This window comes from Myotis nattereri, assembly GCF_964212035.1.
Source record: "Myotis nattereri genome assembly, chromosome: 9".
Taxonomy (NCBI): Eukaryota; Metazoa; Chordata; class Mammalia; order Chiroptera; family Vespertilionidae; genus Myotis; species Myotis nattereri.
In genome coordinates, this window is record NC_138084.1 from 35,632,368 (window position 1) to 35,655,660 (window position 23,293).

Genomic DNA, 23,293 nt, shown 5'->3' on the forward strand with positions numbered 1-23,293 from the left:
CTTGGGCAATTGGGTGTCTTAGTGAAAATTCCCAGCTTAGCATTCTTGTTATGTGGACATCTTCAAGAATCTGCCTTCCTATTACACTCCAGTTATACACCAGGCCAACATTCCTATGAAATAGCCAACTCGAATATTCTAATCGCCTCAGAGCAATTAGATATCCCCTCCCAGGCTCCTGGAAAGCCAGGGAGGGGGCCTGCAAATTTGATTTCTTCAGAAAGAGAGTTTCCTGGTAAAGGACATTCCAATTAGTGCACTGATGGCTCAGCCTTGTCGCTGGAGCTGTCAATAGCAGGGCGAGAGTGCTGGGCGATGCTTTATGAGCCAATAAAGGAGGATGCCACAGCACCTCCAGAGTCATGGGAAGCACGTTTTGTTTGCTTATTTACTGCCTTTAATTTTATAGGCTCTGGGAGAAATTCCTCCCTCCTGAATGTGTCCAATTAGCTCTGTTTACCCACGAGGAATCACGTTCCTTGGCTCTGAGTATTTCTGAATAACCACAGAGAAAACACAGAAGGAGAACAGAAATACATATCCCTCGCCTGAACAGTTCCTGGCCCTAATCAGTCAGCTATGGCAAGGGTGAGAGTCTGGAATTCCAGGGGACATGACTGAGGGGCCACCTCTTCATGCTCTTCTGAGGTTTACATGACCCCCAATTCCACTGCAACCCGTGAGAACCTTGGCACTAAGCTAGGGTTATCAGTTGGGTTGAGGGAGGCCTGAACTACCTGATTTCTGATGTTCATGGACATGGCTGGAAGATATGAGGAAGAAATATGATTCTTGAACTAGTGTGTTGAGATATCATAGCTTCCAGGGGAAAAGGAAAGGCTGAACAGAGAAGGGACTTGCGGGTTCTCCATGTCCATATTTCTGTCATATAAGCCATCTTTCTGTACAGGAAGGAAAGTGTTGAGCTTAGAGAATGGAATGGGTCATGAGACCTGTTGGTTAGAGCACTGTCCTGATATGCCAAGGTTGTGGGTTTGATCCCGGTCAAGTCACATACAAGAAGTAACCAATGAATGCATAATTAAGTGGAACAACAACTCAGTATTTCTCTCTCTCTCTCTCTCTATCTCTCTAAAATTAAAAAAAAAAAATTTAAAAAAAGAAATGGGTCATGAAAACCATGGTTTCCCCACTCTGTTCCCGGATTTGGTGCCTGTTGCTTCCTCTTGTGTAGACAGTGGACTCGGGGTCGGCATGGTTTGGAATTCTGTGAAGTCAAGACACCACATGGCAGATGAGTGTGGACTATGACCCCTGGGGACTTGTTCCACCCAGGCTTCCTATGGGAGTGTGTTGAGGATGGGAGATTCAGATCAGCACTTATGGGGTTTTCTAATGTCACTCTGCTCAAGGCTGGGCATCTTCTGAAAATATGATAAGTAAATGTTGGACGGGTTCAACTGTCTGCATGGCTCCTCTCAGGGCTGCCTAGCCGTATTGTTAAGTGCTATGCTCAGCATAAACAACAGGATCCAGCAGCTTCTGGCGAAGTTTCAAAGACTGTTTTAAAGTATATTTTTGGATTTCTACATTTATTATGACTAAAAGGAACAAAACTCATTTGGGGTCTTGGGAGCTGCAACTCTAAACTCCCAGGCTGTTAGGAGCCATGCCCTCAGCTTCTTATCCCGCTGCTTTAATGAGGTTAATTATTTTTTCCCACTGAGCACCTACCTGTGATCTTCGTGAAAATATGAAATAAATGACACACATGGAGATTTAGAAGAATATCACTGTGGAATGTGGATGTTAATAGGCTCTAGAAATATGATAATTACCAGCTATTTGTGATGCAGTGACTGTAGTATGATACTAAAATATATTGTGCAGGTATAAAGCACCAAGAGAAGTGATGTGTAGTAGAATTATAAGAGAAAGGCGATCTTGTTTGGATATTCTCTTTGTTGTTATAAAATTGAAATGGGAGAAAGTTGAGACCTACATGTTGAAATGTACATGGTATTTAGTAGTCCCTTTATTTTTGTTTGTTGAATGAGTGTGATATCTTTCCCCTGGAAGGTGGATCAGTGTGTGTGTCTACAGGGTCCTGCTTGGTCCTCCCCTAGCTTCTAGTCATGCTGGTCTCATTTTAGTTCTTTGGACCCCCCTGAGTTCTTTCTGGCCACAAGACTCAATACTTGCTGTCCCCTTTTGTTCTGTGGCTGACTCATTCTTGTCTCTCAGGTGACAACTTGAATGTGTCCCTGCCTAAGACTTATGCTGACCCCTCTATCTAAAGCTGTGCCTCCCCTCCAACTTCCTCTTTATTATGCTAAGTTTATTCCCTTCACAACAATTGTTACAATCTGCAATGGCCTCCATTCTTGCTTTATTTTACTTAATGTTTGTCTCCATCAATAGAATGTAGGCTCCACTTGGCAGATTTGCCTGGCAAGTTCAGTTATGGCCATAGCACCAGGTGCTCAATTAGCATAACAAAGTTAATGGCTCCGGAGTGAACTTGCTTCTCTCTGCCCTACACAGGTTGGCTTTGCCAAAAGGAAGCACTAATGCTGCTGTCCCTGGAGACTTTCTTTTCTTTCTTTTTTTAAAGATTTTTTTATTGATTTTTAGAGAGAGAGGAAGGGAGAGGGAGAGAGACAAAGGGAGAAACATCCCTGTGGCGTGGATACATCGATCAGCTGCCTCCTGCATGCTCCCTACTGGGAATCGAGCCTGCAAGTTGGGCATGTGCCCTGTCCTGTGATGGAACCAGCAACCTTTCAGAGCCCAACCAACTGGCCAGGGCTCCCTGGAGACTTCCTTTAGGAATGATATTCAGGATGATACTGAAGTGCTGCTCACATATTTCACTCTGCGCTGTCTGTCCACATTGCCACCTTCAGGCCTGCAATGAGCCTTCTGGAATCCGCAGGCTTTCTAAATGCTAAATATGTGGCATAATCAGATCTCGGATCTCTGGTGAATAACTAACACACCTTTATGTTAAAATGCAGATTTTCCATTGAAAGGCAAATCTCTCTTTTCAAACCTTTGAGTAAGTCTGGGTTTGTATTTATAAAGTAAGTTATATGCAAGAGCATATTCTGGGCCCTGAGCACTTTCATTTGATTGCTCAGTAAATGCATTTTCACTCATCCAAGTTCTTGCCTCAGAGTATTTTGCACTGAGATAGTCAAATAAGTGACAGTAGCCCTATTGAGTTCTATTTAATTTTATTCAATAACGTTCTGCATGGTTCCAGGGATTTTCTGGGCCTTTGTGTCCCAAAGATGGGTTGAGAATATTTTCTTTGGGGCCAGGTGGGTTTAGGGGTTGTATATAGGGGCAGTGGAGCCCAATTGGGTGACATGGTTGGTACCCTGTCCCCTACTTACTGTATCATATTGTCTATGATGCTTCTTGGAATTTTGATTTCCTCAACTCTCAAACAGGGATAGTAATTCCTACCCCCATGAGATTATTTGAAAGATGCAATGATATAAACACAATGTCTGGCACATTAATTAGTGTTTTATGAACATAGCATAGCTGTATTCATTCTACTAACATTTTAATCACCAGCACTCCAACTAGACTCAGTATATAAGTGTATCTTTGCTCTACTTTGAGCATTCAGCTGGCACTCAGTGCACACTTAAAATGTCATTTGTTATTGTTTTCTCATTATAAAACGAATAATCATCATCCATTGAACAATCCATAAATAACTGCTAATATTTTAGTATTCTCTCCCTCTTCCCTCTTTGAATGGACCCATCTAAAATTGATTTCAGTTAGATTTGCTGGGGGCAGAGAAGGGCAGCCCTGAGAAATACATGAAGCCAGAGGGAAAAATTGCCCTTATGCACCCCCACTTCCATGTGACCCCTCTTTCCCTTTAACCCTGGGTCGGCCCTGGGCCAAAGTGAGATTCTAGGCATTGGCCCCGAGTCCTACAGGTCCCTCTCTCTGAGTCTTCATCAGGCGGTGCCCAGCAGTGGGTACCCTGGCCCACTCTTTGATTTTTGGGGGGTCCTATTTGAAAAATCCCCCAGTCCTGAGAATCCTGTCTACATGTGACTCAGGGAACTGGGTCTCAATGAAGAGCCCATGGGGTCCTCCATCCCCCAACCTGGCCTTGCTTTGATTCCTCAGCTGCCTTCCTGCAGCTTAGCCTCAGCTGCCCTGTTTCTCAAAGTGTGTTCCAGGGAACACTGCATCAGAAACAATGGAAGAGTTGGTCGTGTAGAACAAAGACTCGGAATCTTAAAAGAAGACTTGGCCATTTATAAGACTTGCATGGCAGAAAGGAAGGGGCTTTGGGCTCACCAACTGAGGGCTGGGGTCCACCAAAGCCTGGGTCCTTGGCAGGTTTCCTTTTCTAAACCCGAATATATTCAAGAGCCCTTCACGATTTGCCTTGGGGAAGAGGGGCTTTTGATGCTCAGGTGGGAAAATGAGACATCATGATGTTCAGATGAGGAAAACAGACCTTGCAATCATCAGTTATTAAACTTCCAAAAGACTGAAAGAGGGTTATGATAACACTACCTGAGAGAAGGCATACTATTGGTCTAATACAGTGATGGCGAACCTTTTGAGCTTGGCGTGTCAGCATTTTGAAAAACCCTAACTTAACTCTGGTGCCGTGTCACATATAGAAATTTTTTGATATTTGCAACCATAGTAAAACAAAGACATATTTTTGATATTTATTTTATATATTTAAATGCCATTTAACAAAGAAAAATCAACCAAAAAAATGAGTTCGCATGTCACCTCTGACACACGTGTGTCATAGGTTTGCCATCACTGATCTAATACCATGTTTATGGTCTATGAAGGGCCCCAGTATTTGTTCAGGGGATGCAGGGTTGCTTTATTATTGGAGATGTGAGGTGGTTTGAATTGACATGAAGTTTTGATCAGGGAGGAGCTAGTTTCTTGGGATTTGTTAATAATTACCCTGTTCAGGACTTTCAGCCCAGCATCTCTGGGGATGGCCCAACTCAGGGTGAATCTGTATTTTCACCAGACTCTCCAGGTGGCTTCTTGGGTACACACTGAGGTTTGGAAATCTTTCCCCAGCCACGTGGTTCTAAATCTTGGCTGCATATTGGAAACACCAGGGGAGGTAAAAAAGAAACAAGACAAAACAAGATGCCTGGAGCCCATCTTGAGAGATTGATTCGGTAGGGCTCAGGCATCAGTCATTTTTGTCTTTTTGTCGTTGCTTTGTGCCCGTAGGCTTTAATGTGCAGCCAGGGTTGGGAAGTCAGGGTTAGCTGTGGCCTCAGGGATGGTGCCTGTCTGGGCCCCACCCATACATGAGTGTGTGTGTGGGGGGGATTGTCTCCTAGGCTGACTCCAAACCCCCGAGGTATTCATGGCTGGAAACTGGGGTGGTTCCCTTCAAAGGCCTTTATCTGGTCATCGAATTGGCACAGCAGCCTCTGCTGTGTCTGCAGGTTCTTGCTGGGAGCCCAGAGCAGAGCCTCTGTCGTCTTGCCTGTCCCATCTGGCTGTGGGTAAGAAAGCCTCTATGAAGGAGCAAGGGCAGCAGCTGCAGTGGCACCAGTCAGTCCTGGGAGGTTCTAACTCTCAAGGCGACCTTGCCTGGGACAGCAGCACCCGATGCAGTGGGCTCTGCATGTCAGTGGAGGAGCCAGCAGAGCCCTCCCGCCGCCCTCCCGCAGTGGGCACATGCAGCGTGCGTGGCCAGTGAGCACACACAGGAATACCTGTCTTCTCTCCATCAAGGCCTCCTGCCTGCTGGACCCCAAGTTAGGAAGATGCTCTCTTCTAAAAACACTGCCCCTGTTCATAGATGATCAATTCATCTCCCATCTTTTATTAATCAAAGACACATGTAGCTGTTAAGCAGGGCTCCTGACTCCCAGCCCACAAGGCGTTTTTCTAGAAATCTAACCCAAAGCCCAGGAATGATCTTTGTGTGCCCGGTAGCTATGCCTTTTGGAAGCAGTTTGAAGACCCTGGGAATTCCTGCCCAGGTCCCTCCTCCTATCCTATGTGCCTCTCACTTCTGCCCCAACCTTGCCTCTATGTTGTCTTTAGCAAGTCCCTAAAGCCTCAGACCTTCCCTACCCTCCACTCAGGGTCTACCTTCCCCAAGGGGGCTCCACAGTTGCTTTTGAAAACCACTGTCCTAGCTAAGTTATTTTCAGTGGAGGGCATCTTCCCTCCTTCCAGGGCTGGGGGTCCATGTCAAAATCATGAGACAGTAGGGTTAGGTGGCATGCACACTTTGAAAAAGTTTATTCCCAATGACCACTGTTTTTATTTGTTTTCAGTTGTGACATTTAATTTTCATTTATTTTCAAATTTCAAGCAATATGAAAGGTGGGTAGAGATTTTAACATTTATGAAAAGGGGGCAATGATTTATAAAAGGTTGTAATTCACTGATCTAGATCAGTGGTTTTCAAAATGTGGGTTACAGCCCATTAATAGGTCATGGCATCAGTTTTCTAGGTCATGACCAGCTTTCCTTCTTGATAGAATACTGTAGCATAAAATAGAATAAACCAGAGTTAGTCACACATAGTAAGGTTAAATACTACTTTGCAAATTGTGGTTTCCCTTATGTATGTTTGCATGCCTGTGATAGATAGACCTAATGCAAAACGTAGTTCTTACTGTGGGCTATGATTGAAAGGAGCCAAGAGCTGGTCTGAGTGGGTGGTCCCTGCTGTTCTCTGAGGCTCTGACTTCACCTCACACCTGCATGTGGGCACCTCCAACTCGCTGTGCTTAGTGGTATGCTGGCGAGCAATGCAGAGGGCCGAGGGCTCAGGGAGGCAGGACTGCTGGGTGGGGTGAGCCCCTCCCCTGGAGAGAGCCCAGCACCCCACAAATGTTCAACAATAACGTTCCTCCTACTGGCACTTGGCAGAGGCATGGCGGTTAACCGAGGGCCAACCTTGCCCAAATCCATGGTCCAGGGAGCTAATCGTGGTATGTCTTATACAAGCCAAGTGATATGGGTGTGCAAAGTGGGCACGGGGTCTCCCCTGGATCACTCCCAACACTCAGCACAGGACCTGACCCATAACAATAGTAACGATTGCCAGTGATAATACAGCACATAGAACGTGAGAGGCTTTGTTAGTAACGTACTCAATCCACAATAACCCCACGCAGAAGCAAGTATTACGATTACCCCAAATTTTCCACATTAGGAAACTGAGACACGGAGAGGCTGGGGGACTTGCGCCAGGCCTGCCAGGCTAGGCTACCTCTCTGACAGCTGCATCTCATTGCATGTTCATTGAATAAGTGAATTCACTTTCACTCATAACTTCAAATGCATGGAGTTTAATTTTCACCTCTCTGTGGGTACCCAGAATAGGTAGGGCAAGCCCACGTGGCCGTTGTAGCATGCCTGGGCCCACCGGGAGCTTCTGTCTGAGTGCCCCGCGCAGGGCAAAGGGCATGAGCACTGGGCCCATCTCCTTCCTGAACACAGAGGGACATGCTCAGGGGCCCATGAGAGGCTGTGCATCGGGTGTCTTCCCTAGTCACACAGGGTCTCCGAGCAGAGCTCTCATCCTCAGGTCTGAGCCTGGAGCCCCAGGAAGGTCTCCCAGGAAGGCCATCTCGGCCCCTCATGACTCTTTCTGGGCGTAGGACAGGCTTGCTTATCCACTTTGAAAATTCATTTTGTAAAGCAACCACTCGTGATTCTGGAGGTCCCTGAAGGAAGTTAGGACCCTGAGGATAATCCTGAGGCCCATGGAAGTGGCCTCCTCTGACCTCGTGTGTGAGATGTGAGTGTGGCTACTTTCCAAAGCCCATGGCTGACGGAGATAGATAACCAGGGGACTGCTTATTCATTGTGTCCGGACATGTAGCGTTTCTTTGTCTGCAACTTTTGTGTGGCTGAACACTGGGCCCACCTCCTTCCTCTGCCGCAGGTGCCTGTGCAGCACAACTGGGTTGATAAAGAATTTACCAGATGGGAAGGACTCATTTTCCCCCTTTCGAAATTATAGGCATGATGGGTTTTGGGTTTATTTTTGGTGTCTGTGTGTGTTTTTGTTGTTGTTGTTTTTATTTTTTTGGGCACACATTCCACCAGACACATGCCGCATTCATAATACAAAGCACTGAGACACCATAAAGGTTTTCGCATCTTTCATATGATAAATATTTTCACCGTCACGCTCAAGAAATGGATTTTGTTTGAAAATGGCCTATTTCTTTTGATGGCTTCTTTGACGTGGATTCAAAGCTTTTCCTGGTCCTGCAGGGGTCTGAGGTTGGAAGGGTCTGTTTGTTAACTTTCTTCAAAGGGCAAATCCACTTCTTTTCCCCCAAATCCAGCTGTGGCTGCCAGGGCTGGGAGATCGATGACGGAGGACAGTAATGACAAGATGCCGGTGAGCCAGCAGCTGCTGGGAGTGATGGCAGTCGCAGCCCTGGGCCTCCACAGCTGGGCCTCCAGGAGCCTGTGAGCAGATCCACCAGCACCCTGGCTCCTAGGGATCCTTCTTCGTTGTGAATTACACTGAGAGATTCAGATGTGGCTGTTTAACCAGAGGGAGCTCCATCACATTTCTTCATGCAAGTTTGTCTTTACAAGTGTTCTTCTCTCGTCTTTGAAATAACACATTTTTAATGGTCTTTCTACATGCAGTGAGCAGCCACTTGGGACGAGAGGAATCCGTGTTCAGGACAAACTTTTGTGGGGCGCTGTGGCCCTGTGTGCATGTGCGTGTGCCCATATGTGAGGATACAGCTGGAGATAACTGGGAAAGCAGGAACTCTGCTGTCCTCTGGGAGCCTGGGTTAACAGTCCAGGGATCTTGTGATTAATATCCTTCCCTGCACACCTACAGCACGCCTCTTACCTACCTGTCAGCCTGACGTATAGTTGCAGGTGTTTCTGTACATCAGACCCAGGTAACCACACTGGTGAGGGTCTCTGAGGAAGGATTTGCCGCTTTGCCCAGGGCTCAGGCTGTGGGGTTTGGCTGCCTCAGAGGTACTAGAAACACTGGGTGGTAGAACAGGTTGCTTTTTCTTAGAGCCATGTTGCAGGAACCCTCCTGGGTGGTGGAGGGAGCCCTGAGCAGGGATTGAGGGCATTCAGGGCCTTTGTCTACTCTCCTACTCCTAGGATCAGCTGTTACTTAGCTGTGTGACCTCAGCAAGTCATTTAACCTCTCTGGACCTGAATTCATTTATTTATAAAACCAAGACTTGAACAGGAGGTATAAGGATTCCATTGAACATTCTCTTTCTAAGTGGAAGCCACCAGTCCCTGTGTGAGCCAGAATCCATCATCTGAACCAACTTAGAACAACAGCATTTTAGCACATGAAAGGTTCTTAGAGATCATCTGGATCCACCCCTTTCATTTTTTACCCACGAGAAAACTGGGGCCTAAGGAGCGGGAGGGACTTGCCCAAAGCCCAGGAGTGTGTGTGGCTCCCAGTCACCTCCTCAGCCTGGTTCTCAGAGTGGGGCCCAAAGAGCAGTCTCCGATTCCCGGGGGAATCTGTTAGACATGCACCTTCCGAAGCTGCACCCCATGCTTGCTAAGTCAGACCTAGCGTGGAGCCCAGCGATGATCTGTGAATGTGCGGCCCCCCTGGTTAAGTCTGAGGCTTGCTAACATTTGGGAAAAATACAGCACCCGACTGCCCCTTTAAGACCAGAAGAGAGACATTGGAAACCAGCAGGCTTCCCTGAGAGACTGGAGTGAAAGGGGTAGAGTAATATTACGGAGGAAAGGTATACACGCGCTTCCCAGCTAACGCCAGGCTGCAGGTTTCCAAAGCGAGGGCTCTGTGTCGGCGGTCCCTGCACCTCTGAGGTACAGGCTGTTGCAAGCTGGCATCTGAAGTTGGTCCGGCCACAGGCTGTCCTACAGCAAAGGGCCACGTCTTCCTCCCAGCTGAGCCCGGCTGTTCCCATCTGTGCCAGGAGAAGTGTGCCACTTTCACATCAGCAGGGTTGGCCAGCTAGTTCATTCCAAGAAACTGATGTGTAGAAACACGGTGTTTTATGTGTGAACCACGAGGTGTATATTTAGGAGTCCAGGTGCTCAGCTGTCAGCTCTCGGGGGAAAAATGATGGTATGTGCTTCAGAGTTCATTATATCTCCGAGGCAGACTCGTGGGTTTAAAGGGCTCTTTTAAAGTAGCACATAATGGCTCCTATAAATCCTGGTTCCTAAGATACAGACATTTGTCACTCCCTAAAATGAGGTTTTTTTTTTTTACATGTTCTTTATATTGGTTGGCTTGGAGCATAAAAACTTGGAGCTTTAATAGTAGCTTTCATTCTGCATAATTCGAATCAAAGCCCATTTCCATTTCCATGAGGGTGTGTGAGCCCTGAGCTTGGCTGCCCCTGCCTGCCCATTAGTCTCAGCCACACCCAGGCCCAGAGCCCACGCCGGGCTGGCAGGGAAGACAGGCAGTCCCAGCCCTGCACAGGAGTGGGTGGGATTTGGCTGCCAGAGGTTGTCACGCAGTATGTGGAGTTGGCTCCCAGAGTCAGAAGAATTCCTGTTCCTTGCCTGTCGTGTCAGCCCAGGCAGAAATGACTGAGCTCCTCCTTAAATGCCTGACTTATTCTCGAGTTCTTTGCTGGGACTTGCCACCCTTCCAGAATCCTAGCCCACCTGGCTGGGGCTACCCTCCCTAACCGTTGCCAACTCCAACTAAGAGTGTGGGGCCTGATTCCTCTAACCTTGCCCTTGCCTACGGTCTTGTTTTCAGTGACTTGAACATCCAGAATCATAACTATCTTTTGTCCTTCCCAGCTGGGGCTGGATTCGACCACCCTTGTCCCAAGCCAGGTGGGCTAAGGCTGTGTCCTATGAGGCTGATATATCAGCCAGGGGCTCAGAGTGGGTCCTCGGTGGAACAAGGCAAAGAGGTGTCTCAAAGCCAGTGCCCGAAGGCAGAGGCCCACGACCAGCAAGCAGAGCCTCGCTGACACACTCACAGGGCTAACCTGGTGTAAGGCACTGCTCCGAGAGCTAACACAGGTTCACTCCTTTATTCCTCACTACAAGCAGGTGAGGCAGGTATGTTAGCATCAACAGAGCAGCCATCGTATCCACAGTGTGTGCTACCATTACACCAAAAGTTAGCAAACCACAGCCCACAAGCCAAATCTGACCTGCCACCTGCCATAGAAATAGTTTTCTTGGAATGCAGCCACACCCACTCATTTATGTACAGTAGTCTCCCCATCACCCTGGTTTCACTTTCCATAGTTGTAGTTACCCATGACCTACTGAAATGTGAAAATAATAAATGCAAAATTTCAGAAATAAACAATTCATATGTTTTAAATTGTATGCCATTCTGAGTAGCAATGAAATCTCATGTCATCTAGCTCTATCCTACCCAGATATGAATCATCCCTTTAGCCAGTATTATCCACACTGTAGACACTAGCCACCTGTAGTCAATTAGTAGCTGTCGAGGTTGTCAGCTCCACTGTCATGGTATCACAGTGCTTGTGTTTAAACCATCCTTATTTTACTTAATAGTGGCCCCAAAGCCATTCACACTACTTTTATCACAGTATGTTGTTGCACATGTTCTATTTTATTATTAGTTACTAGAGGCCCAGTGCACGAAATTCTTGCACTGGGGGGGAGGGGGTCCCTCAGCCTGGCCTGCGCCCTCTCGCAGTCCAGGACCCTTTGGGGGATGTCTACCTGCTAGCTTAAGACCGATCCCCTAAGCCAGCAGTCAGACATCCCTCTCGCAGTCCGGGACCCCTCGCTTCTTACCGCCCGCCTGCAGTCGAGGTGGGAGAGGCTCCCGCCACCACCGCTGCGCTCACCAGCTGTGAGCCCGGCTTCTGGCTGAGTGGTGCTCCCCCTGTGGGAGCACACTGACCACCAGGGGGCAACTCCTGCGTTGAACATCTGCCCCCTGGTGGTCAGTGCACATCATAGCGACTGGCCATTCAGCCAGTTGTTCCGCCATTTGATCGATTTGCATATTAGAGTTTTATTATATAGGATTGTTGTTAATCTCTTACTGTGCCTAATTTATAAATTAAACTTTATCAAAGGCATATATGTATAGGAAAAAACATAGTATATATAGAGTTCGGTACTATCTGCAGTGCCAAACATCTATTGGGGGTCTTGGAATGCATCCCCATAGGTAAAGGGGACTACTGGATTGTCTGTGACTGCTTTCCCAAGGTGGAGTTGAACAGTTGTGACTGAGACCACGTGACCAGCCAGGCCTAAACTAGTCACACTGGTCCGTTACAGGAAAATGTTTGCAGCCTCTGTTTTACTTCCTGCTTCCTGCATTTGAGAGCAGATTGTTCCTGCATGTGCCAATGTGCATTTTCCTGGGTAATGGTCACAGTTTTCATCAGATTCTTAGATGAGAACTCTCCCAAAACAATAGAACTGCAGCTTTAGGGAGTTTTAAAAGCAGAGTTTGGGGTAGCCGAGTGCTGGCCCCAGCCCAAAGCACAGCAGCAGGAGGCAGAGGCAGAGATCAGGAGCCAGCTGGCAAGTGGGGCGATTCCATCAGAGCTAGTGGGGAACACACAGAGAGGCGGGAGCGTGACGGTCACAGTACCTGCCTTGCTTGGCATAGGAGGGAAGCAGGACCCGTGTGGCTTCACGGTCAGGGATGAGCCCCCTCAACAGCTGATGGCCACCTGCTGGCCTCATGTCGCCTGCTTCTTTGGAGAGCCTGGCCGGCAGCCCTGCCCTGCTTGTCCTGGGCGTGCCTGCCTGTTCAGTCTCAGTGGTGGAGGGTCAGGGATGAGTGTGTGGCTGTGTTAAGAGCAGCGCAGGGGCATGGTTGGCTCTCGACAAATGTGAACTCGCCTTCCTTTGCCTCACTACAACCCTGAAGGCCAAGTATTAGAATCTCCCTTCTAGAGATGGCAAACACCACAATGACTGATCTCTTACTGGGGCAGGCAGAGTGGCGGCCCCCCAAAGGTGTGCACATCCTTATCTCTGGAACCTCTGAGTATGTTACCTTCCATGACCATAGAGAATGAAGGTTGCAAGTGGAATTATATTATTGACCAGCTAACCTGGATTATCCAGGTGGACCCAGAGTTATCACAGGATCCTTACCAATGGACAAAAGTGTCAGGAGAGGAGGACACAGTGATGCCCCGTGAAAGGGACTCAACCCACTGCTTACTGACCATGGAGCAAGAGAGTGCTGAGCCAAGGAGTGCAGGTGGCCTCTAAAAGCTGACAATGAGGATTCGAGGATTCAAGTATCTATAATACTATCAACCATAAAAAATACATTAAAAGAGAAAAAAGAGTCCAAGGAAATGGAACATCCAGAAAGGAACGCAGCCCTACCGACACCTTGATTTTAGCTCAGGGAGACCCTGATCTCCAAAACTACAAGACAATACATTTGTATTATCTTAAGCCACTAAATTTGTGTTTCTTTGTTAGAGCAGCAACAGGAAGTTAATCATTTACCATGAGTTGGATAGTTTTCGAAGAACTTTACTGGCATCCAGCCCCTCGCTTAATCTTTGCAATGAGCTAGAGATAAATATTAGTGTCTGCTCTAAACAGATTAAACAGATGAGCAAGCTGAGATGGAGGAGCTCGATGAAGGTCACACAGAGCTGGTGAAGGGCAGAGCTGGCTCGAGCCCCTGCAGCGGGCGGCCCTTTGCCGTGCCAGGCCTGGCCCTGCCTCATCACAAGGCATGCTGGAGAAGCCGCTCTTCTTCCCTGAAACACTCTCCAGGTGCCAGAGGAAGCTCTCCGGACTCACCTATGCCACGATGAATAAAATCGCCGTTCAGAGATTTTAATGGTGTCGGACCGCAGACTGTCAGGGCTCCTTTCTTCTGATTGGCTCCAAGCCCTTCCCTGTCCGATTCCACTGCTTTCTCCTCCCAGTTCTGAGGATTCCTGGAAGAGAACGTGTAATTGTGGGGGCTGCTGGCAAAAGACCTTCAGCTCATGTTCTAATGCCTCTCCAGGAGGAGGGGAGAAGGGAGACCCTCCACTCAACAGAATACCGTGTTTCCTTGTTATTAGGATTCTTAGCACATCCAGGGGAGCCCATCTGCAAGTGGAGTCATCAGGTCTTGCTTTGCTAGATATAAGAAAAGCACCATAATGATGTGCTGAAGTCCTCCTTTTTCTCCCAATAAAACTCAAACACTGGCTTCATCTTACAAAAGAGAAGTGGAGGCCCAGGGAATGGGTTTGCCAGTGTTGGAGGTGGGGCTGGCCGAGGTCTCTGCCCCTCAGGCCAGCCTGCTTTGCTCCTGGCCTTGGCTGGAACCAGGCACCGTGGCTGGGTGTTGGCCCTCGACTGGGTGTTGGAAGAGGAGGAAGGAGAACACGGCGCAGAAACAGACGGCAAACAAGGCAGCCAGGGCTGGCCTGCCGCTCAGGGTGAAGTCCCTCCCTGTGTGGAGGAGTGAATCCTGCCTCCTCATCGGGGCTCCACCAGTGAGCTTTGATGCTCTACACATGCAGCCTGGGCTTCTGGGTCAGGGAGGCCCACGCATCAGCCTCCTTGGTGGGGATAATGGTGACCTCGCACGGGCAGGGAACCAGCAGGCCAGAGTTTACTGAAAGTGATGAGAAATGTACATTTCCGAAAATTCAATAAGCCCTTTACTTTTTAACCCCAAATAACATGTGCAACCAGGCACCTCAAGAGTGGAAGAAAATTTTATAAAAATCATTGAACTGTACATTTGAAAAAAGGTAAAATTTGTGGTAGGTAAATTATACCCGAATAAAACTGTTTAAAAAAATAATAAAATGAGTGGAAGGAAAGGAAGCATCCCTTAAGAAGTTTATCAGGGATACTCGGCAACACTGTTTCCACTATTTAATGCTTAGCCTTCATCTTTCCAAAGCTGACTTCGCAGCCACTCCCTTCGCAGCCTGACCGTCTGTTCCTGTTCACGAGTGAAGGAAACGGAGGCCTGAAGGGGCTGCAGGGCTTGTCCAGAGAGCGTGGAGAGCAGACCCAGGAGAGAAGGGGTCCCCAGAGCACGCTGCTGGAAGGTCCGGAGGCAGGACCATCTGCGCCCGTTCCTCGGATGACCTTAGACACAGGCCGGCCTGCCTGTCCCAGTTTCTCCTGCCTCCTCATCCCTGGGTTCCGATCTTACCAAACACCCAAAGCTTCAGCTTTGAGCATGGCCTGAGGGGAGGAACAGAAATAGCCATGGCTGTAGGACTGGCTGCAGGGCAGAAGCGAGGCCCCCTCTCCACCCACCCTTGAAGCCTTCCTTGCCCTCCCCTCTGCCTAAAGCAGGGACATACAGCAAACCGGGTAACCCACAGAAACACAAGAAGGCTCCACCTCTTTCCTGGGAAAATATCCCTAAAGGGACCCAGACCGAGGGACCAGAGGCAGAGCTGCCACTTCCCATGAGTGCAGGGTCCGGCTTGGGCACAGGCTCAGGGATATTCCAGCTGTGTCCCAGTGGGTTCTGTCTGCCCCCTTGGCCGGGCTTGACCAGTCCTCGGTCCAACCCCGAGGTGGGTGCCCCAAACCACATTGACCTGCAGCAGCAACCATGCAATGTTACCTTCTATTGCTTTTTAGGATTCATCCTAAAATCCAAGGAGCAGAGAAGGTGCTGGCCTCTTGCTCAGGAAGAGATCTGGGCTACAACCTCCCCTGCAGCCCTTCCAAAAGCCACCGGCACCTCAGAGCTGTCGCTGAAGTGCATGGCAGGAGCTGGCAATGGGTCAGCTTCCAAAGATGGGCATCTCCAGGAACGCGGTCCAGGAGAGGACAGGTGGTTGGAAGCGGACAGGGGTAGGCAGCATTACAGTGTCTGCTTCACTCCCAAACCCATTTCCTACCTGCTCCATTGCACAGTCTCAGCACCGCCAAGACCCTGGAGCAAAAGCAGCCGGGTGAGCCTTCATTTGGGCTGCTCACTGAAGCAGCCACCTCATGCAGGTATCCTTCCTGCTTTCTGCATCAGTGGCTTGGCAGGATGTCCAGATGTGCTTCTCAGGCCTGGCTGGTGAGCCCGTGGTCAGCGCTTAGAGCTTCGGCTTTTGTTACATGAATTGCTCGAAGCTTCCCGAGCTGATTTCCTGCCCCACTTCCCTCCTGTCTCCAGGAATTAGCCTGGAGGCTGTCGGACCTGTACTGTAATTCTCAGCTCTCATCCTGGGCTCTGAGTCAGGCCCGGCCAATGGGGCGTATCTCTGAGATCATATTGTGGCCTTTTCAGATACCTCATGTGAGCACTGGCAGAACTTTCTGGAAAGCAGGTCATGCGCAGTGAGGGGTGGAGGCTGTTTACCATTGATCACGTTCCATGGAACTGCCTGAAAAGCTCCTAAGACCCTACTGTTCGTCTTGGGTGACTTTGCTTACGTGAACTAGATGGAAGTTTGTCCTGGCCACACCTTCCCCGGCTTTGTGGTCCCACTGCTGACACAGCACCGGTGCCCTGCAGCTCCCTCTGGAGGGTTTCGGGGAGGGGGGGCAGCTAGCAGACAAGAGAGTTACTGACCCCGCCATGACCTGCTGCCAGCCAGGTGCCAGGCACTGTGTAAGCACTGGGGGTCCAGGGAGAACAAAGCAAATCTCTGACCTCCTGGAGCTCACATTCTAGTGGGGAAACAAGCAAGATAAATAGAAAAGTACATAGGCAGGTGCGAGAGGATTGAATGTTTAGGGAAGGCCTTGCCGGGCAAGTGGCTTTGGAGTAAAGACATGAGGGGTGTCAGCAGGAGGTGTAGAGGGAAGTGGGAAGCACCAAAGGCACTAAGGTGAGAGGCGCCAAGGGGGCCGTGGGAGGAGGTGAGCTCTGCGGGCTGTGGGGTCCGCATCACCAGGGGCCTTGAAGGCATTAGAAGAGTCTCTGTCTTTCATGCCAAGGGAGACAGACGGCCATCAGGGGGTCCTTCACAGAGAGGGGCCTAGCATAGTGGTGTCTCCCCCAGCCTGTGGGTCTCCTCAGCCCAGCTGGGGCTCCCCTCCTGCCCACCCCACTTGGCTCATGGTGAGTCAGAGTAGGTGGAGGAATTCCTCCCTGCCTGTGTGTTACACGTGCCACTTGAGACCCACGGGTGGCTGTCTGGGGAAATGGCCATTCAGTTTTCCCTCTCTGTCTGTTTGTCCCTAGGACCCAGACAAGGGCATGGCTGGTGCAGAATGGGCTGGGATGACAGCCTCCCCTTTATACTCAGAACCCCCCAAACTCTCTGGCTCAGCTATGAGCTGAGTTCATTGTGCCCTGCTCAATGTCTGCCATGAATGACCTCGGCCTTGGACAGCCCTCAGCCCCCTGGATATACGCTTCTCTGGAGACACCCTTGGTCAGGTGTGCCCAAATAGGTCTGAACCCCAGAAGGGGGCCACAGCCAGAGTCCGCTCCTAGGAGGAGAGATAGCCATGGGTCTGGCCCTACTCCACAGGTGTCCAGACACCCCCAGGCCTGCAGAAGACCCAGCGGGGCACTTGCCTGAGGTGCCTTTACCACCTCGGCATGTTAAAGATGCCCCTCCTTTGCTGACGACCAAGTAGGTCTGATTACTGGAGAGGGAAGGGAGTCAATCTAGGACGGGTTAAATGCAGGCCACTTATCTTTGGACACAGAGACCCTTCATCTGGGGACTAGACAGCAGCAGCAGCTTTCAGAGTCAGGACCTCAAGGCAGGGCCATCTTCCCCATCTGAACACAAGAGGTGTTGGTGGAAAAGCACCCGGGCGGGGCTGTGGGGCTTCATGGGGCCTTAGCAGCAACATTTGTTGAGCTAACATTATGTTCTAGGCACCATGCTGGACTCCTTACAGGGACCATCTCTTGAATATGCACAAATGATCTAGGAAGAAGGAACTGTTATTATCAACCCCATTTTACAGATGAGGAAACTGAGGTGTAAGATAAGCTGGACTAAACTGGTACGTGGTAGAGCTGGAGTACAAAACCCAGGATTCTGTCTCTGTAGCCAGTGCTCTTAACCAGTCCTTGGAAAGGAAAGGAAAAGAGATGGAGTTAGCAGAGGCAAGAGATGTCAAATGTAAGGTGTAGAGCAGGAGACAGCACACTTAAAGGGCCGGATAGTATTTTATACTTTGCAGGCCAGATGGTCTCTGTTGCATCTACTCAACTCTGCCCTTGTAGCTCTGAGACTATGTCCTAGTAAAGCTTTATTTATAAAACCGGTGGTGGGCCAGATATGACCCTTGTACCATGGTTTGCCACTCATGGTGCAGAGGAAAATGTGGGGTCTGGAGGAAGCCAGACCTTTCTTATCAAACACACCGAGGTGACCTTGGATTAGCCATTTAACCTTTTCATTGTTGGTTTCCTCATGTCTACTGGCTAACCACTATGGAGTACTACTCATTAATTTATGTTCATATGATGTATTGAGTCTCTTGAAAGAGCTACACACTGTCCTGGGAGCCATGCCACCTCAGGGAACAAGACATACGTTGTCTTGCCCCCACCTCATCATTCAGGACCCACTGCTGTCAAGTTGGCTAACATTTGCATCCATACTGAGTAAAAAGGTAGAAGCATGGGATCGGACTCAGGACTTTAATATGTTTATAATGCAATATTACACAACACAGGCCTAATTGAGAATCGTAATTTTCCATGAACTGATCTCATTTTACTAGGTAATATCCATTTAGGTCTGTGAGAGCAGTAAAACGCCATTCCTGTTAAATATTATATGATTCAATTGGTTCACTGATTTAGATTTTTACTACCCGCCATTCCAAATGACTGAGTCATACATCATTTTAGAGATAACAAGGGCCTTCAAGATCACGCCAGCCCTGTACTTCTCTTCAGAAGTGCCTGGTAGGGGAGAGCAGGTGCTCCCTGACCTCTGGGGTGGAGCTCTGAGCAGCCACCACACCAAAGAGGCTTGCTTTGTCATAGAAATGCACCCACAGTTTGCATTTTACTCCTTACTATGTCCTCATCTAGTTAATGTACCCGAGCTTCCTTCTGTAAGGCTAACTGGTAACCAAGATGACATACCCATCTTCGAAGACCCTGAAATCCTAGCCCCTTGCCTATCTCCAGCCTGTACTTTTAAGTTACCTGGCATAGTTGTGCCATGCACCTGCTGGCTCTATGTGGACACCTGAGGGGACATTGGCAAGTGTCCCCAGCCTGCCTCTGCTGTTCCTAACTTGCTTCCTCTTCTTTCTGGCCTGTCTCATTCCGGCTCCTGGCTCTCTCTCTCTTATTTACATCCTGCTTCTGAGCATAGAAGACATCTCTGTCCAGTTTCTCTGATTTCTGACCTTGAATGGTTTAATCTGACTACCTGCCCCTTGGGATGAATTTCAAAGTTCCGACCCATCAGCCTATGTCCTGGCAAGACCTACCTGTTACCCCCATGAAAGAGGAATTTAAATGACCGGCCAGGTTCCCCTTGCTATAGCACCCTTAAGTACCACTTATTGTGCACTTATTCTGAGCCATCTGCTGGCCTAAGTGCTTTGTGTTCATTATTTTATGTAATCCTCACAGATCCCAGGGGCAGGTGGGTGGGTGTTATTATTCCCGCATTACAGGTGGGAAAGTCCCGGCATAGAGAGGCTGAGTGTTTGCTTGTGGCCTGTGGCAGGGAGTGGTGGAGCAGGGTTTTATTTGAATCCGTGTCTATGAGAATTCAAAACCTCTGCTCTTATAGGTAATAATGCCTCCTCCATTTTCTTGGAATGTTCCATGCAAACCATGACCTGGTGTGGGGACTGCCCACCACAAAGTCTACCAGGGGGCCCCGTGAGCAGTGCCAGAGTGTGGGGCACTGAGGGTGGATTGGCCATCCCCGGTGCCACAGATGGTAGGTAGAGTCTGGAAGCAGCAGGAGGCAGTCTGGCTGGGGGTCCTTGTAGCCAGGTGAATGTCATGTGGGAGGGCCAGGCAACTCACAGCGGGACCAGACAGCGGAGAGGGAGGTGGGCTGGTGAGAACCAGGCAAGGGAGCAGACCCTCAACTAGGGGACCTGGGTGTGGGGCAGGCTTAGGGCTGGCAGGGAGGGGGGATACAATCTGGGGAAAGAGAAGCAGAGACCCGTTCTAGTGCTGGAGTCGCATGTCTGGCAGGGAAGCAGACTGGGAAAGGAGGGGTTTCAGTTGGAAGCCATGGGGCATCAGGGTCACATCCATCAGCCTCCCAGTAGACCCTGATGGGTATATTTCTATATCCCTTGTGCCTAGTGAATAGTGGATGGAGGAATGAATGGATAGATGGATAAATGAGTTTGAGGAAGCATGAAGATTCCAGTCTCCCAAAGATGACACTAAGATAGTTTACCCAAAGAAAGGGTGAGGAAGGGAAAGGGGTTGTCGTGGCATATGCAGGGGTGCACTCTGACCCACTGTCTCCTTATCCCTTCTTTCTCCAGAGGCTCCCGCTAAGCCTGAGGAGGCGGAGGCTGAGCCCTTCACAGACTCCTCTCTGTTTGCACACTGGGGCCAGGAGCTCAGCCCCGAAGGCCGGCGCATGGCCCTGAAGCAGTTCCAGTACTACGGCTACAACGCCTATCTCAGTGACCGCCTGCCCCTCGACCGGCCCCTGCCTGACCTCAGACCCAGTGGGTGAGCAGAGTCAGTGGCTGGGCTCTCGTTGACCTGTGGGGGACGGGGGCAGCACAGTGCTGGGACGGAGCCAGGACTGGGCATGTGGACTCCTGTGTCCCTCCTCTGCTTCCGTCCCTTTGGCCAGCATTGGGCAGGTCACTCTCCCCTTCCTCCTTCCTCAGCCTCAGTTTCTCCTTCTGCTAAGCAGGGGGGAGGCTTTCTTCCATTTGAGATTTTGAGGGTTAATCACCTAATTTACTCCTTAAGGGCACTGGAATCATCTAGCATTCCGGTTAATACGTAATTTTAACCTAATTGTTGCATTTTTACGAACAATTATGTTTTTCTATAAATTAGTTTTTTAAAGTACATCCATCTTCCAGGGCTAACAAGTCATTACACCCAACAGAGAAGTCTGTCTTGCCTTCTCTCTTTGTTACAGAAGATGTTCCTTTAAGGTTCAGTTAGAATTTTTATTGCTCCTAATTATTAAAAATGTGGGCACGTACCACAGCTCAGAAAATCTCATTAACTTCGGTGAGCTCGCCCCATACCTTCTTCCCCCCTCTTTCTCCTTATTTTAAAAATGGTCTTAAAGCTGCAAACCACCGTGAGCTTATCACTAGAGTTTTTAGGAAAGATCTTGCTGCTGGGTTTGGAGACTATGTTCTTTTGGGAGAGAGAGTTCAGTTGAATTCAGTGGACACTTATTGAGCAGCTGCTGTGTGCAGTGTGATTTTGTAAGGTTTTTCCTGGCCCAGGGAGAATCTGGCCGGGTTCTAGGGATACAAAGGCAGCTGAGGACCTATGAGGAAAGAGGAGTATATGTTCACTTAAAGCAGCGGTTCTCAACCTGTGGGTCGCGACCGCTTTGGGGGTCGAATGACCCTTTCACAGGGGTCGCCTAAGACCATCCGAAAACACAAACATAATTACATCTTGTTTTTGTGATTAATCACTATGTTTTAATTATGTTCAATTTGTAGCAATGAAAATACATCCTGCATATCAGATATTTACATTACGATTCATAACAGTAGCAAAATTACAGTTATGAAGTAGCAACTAAAATAATTTTATGGTTGGGGGTCACCACAACATGAGGGTTGCAGCATTAGGAAGGTTGAGAACCACTGACTTAAAGGATGTTTATTGAGCACTTCCGAGTCTAGGCACAGGGATAGAGCAGTGAACAAAACAGACAAGAATCCTTGCCCTCCTGGAGCTTGCATTCCAGTTGGGGGAAGAGAGATAATAAACAAAACCAAGAAGTCAGCTATGTGGCATGTTAGATGGCAGTAAATGCTACGGAGAAACATAAAGTGGGAAAGAGAGACAGGGCCAGGCTGGAATAGGAGAAGGGGTTGAAGTTTTAATGACGTGGTCAGAGAAGGCCTCACTGAGATGGTGACATTTGAGCAACGACCTAGAGATGAAGAAGCAAGTCATGTGAACACCTGGAGGGAAAACTTCCTAGGCAGAGAGACCAGCAAGTGCAAAGGTCCTGAGGTAGACGTGTGCTTGGCATGTTTGAAGGAGAGGAAGGAAGCTCATGTGGCTGGAACAGAGCAAGCAAAAAGGCTGGAGGTGGAGATGGGGCTGGAGGGGCAACAGATTAAGGAGGGCAGTGGTTCTCAATCATGGCTACACATTGGACTCATCTGGGAGCTTTAAAATACTCCTGATGGCGGAGCTCACCCAGACCAATGATGAGCATTTCCAGAGGTGGTACTCAGTGTCCATATTGTTTATAGTTCTCAGGTGATCCCAGAAGACAGCTGAAGTGGAGAATTGCAGAGAGGTGCTTTGTAGGCAGCTGCGAGGCGTGCGGCTTTTACTCTGTAAGATGGGGGTCTGTGGGAAGAGCTTGAGCAGATTAATAATGTGCTTTGGTTGTCATTTTCAACCATCCTTCTGGCTGTGGCGTTGAGAACAGACCGAAGGGGCCAGGGTGAAAGCAGGGAGGCCAGTTAGGAGGTTCCTGCAGAAATCCAGGTGAGAGGTGGTCATGGCGTGGACCATGACAGCGGTGGGGCAGATGCTGGATAGGGTTGAATTCTGGGAATATCCTGAAGGTGACTTCAACTAGGTGCCACAGGGTCTCGCCCTCTGGGAGCGCTGCAGAGACCACACCTGGGGCTGGGGGAGAATCATATCTGATGTGGGCAAAACCCAGAGACTCTGGTGAAAGGATCCTAAAAGGAGTTGGGAACCCAGGACTCCTGCAGGGTCTTGGCCGTGACCTTGGCCAGAACAGGAACTGTGGACTTTGCAGCTAGCTGTGACACACAACACAGGCCCAGCTCTGACGCAAAGCACATGTTTGTTCCAAATGAAAGGGGAATAAAGAAGGAATCCCAGGAAAGGGTGGATCTTACAGACTACGGCATGGCTGTAACAGGGACACAGGTATTCACACAGGGCTTGACTCCTGGAGAATGCCCCTCCCATTTGGACCACGCCCACCTGCAATGAGGGCAGCGAAGGAACTGGTCTATTCTTCCTAATCAGAGTCATGGAAACGGAGGAACAGAAAGAGTAAGAGTCGTGTCCAAGGTCACACCTTCACCCTTCATGGAGGGAGGTGCCCTACAGGCTGTTTCTTTCTACTCCCAGGGGAGAGAAACGGGAGGTGGGAGGGTGGCGGGCCCAGAGGCCGTGCGGCCTTTCTCAGGAGGGCAGGGCTCCCTGGCAGGCAGGTTCCTCTCCGGAGGAAGCATTAACAGAGGCAGCCTGGACTGAGAAAGCCTCCGCGCAGGACTCCAGGTGGTCAGATCCTGCAGT

General features: G+C 49.3%; 1 protein-coding gene across 2 annotated transcripts in view; it reads left to right on the forward strand.

Moving 5' to 3' along the window:
• Positions 1-23,293, forward strand: part of GALNT18 (polypeptide N-acetylgalactosaminyltransferase 18) — a 296,162-nt gene that overhangs the window by 121,960 nt on the left and 150,909 nt on the right. For both annotated transcript variants that reach the window (XM_081099430.1, XM_081099431.1), the window contains exon 2: positions 20,335-20,527. In XM_081099430.1, coding sequence (XP_080955556.1) covers positions 20,335-20,527 — 193 coding nt within the window. The remainder of the gene's footprint in view (positions 1-20,334; positions 20,528-23,293) is intronic.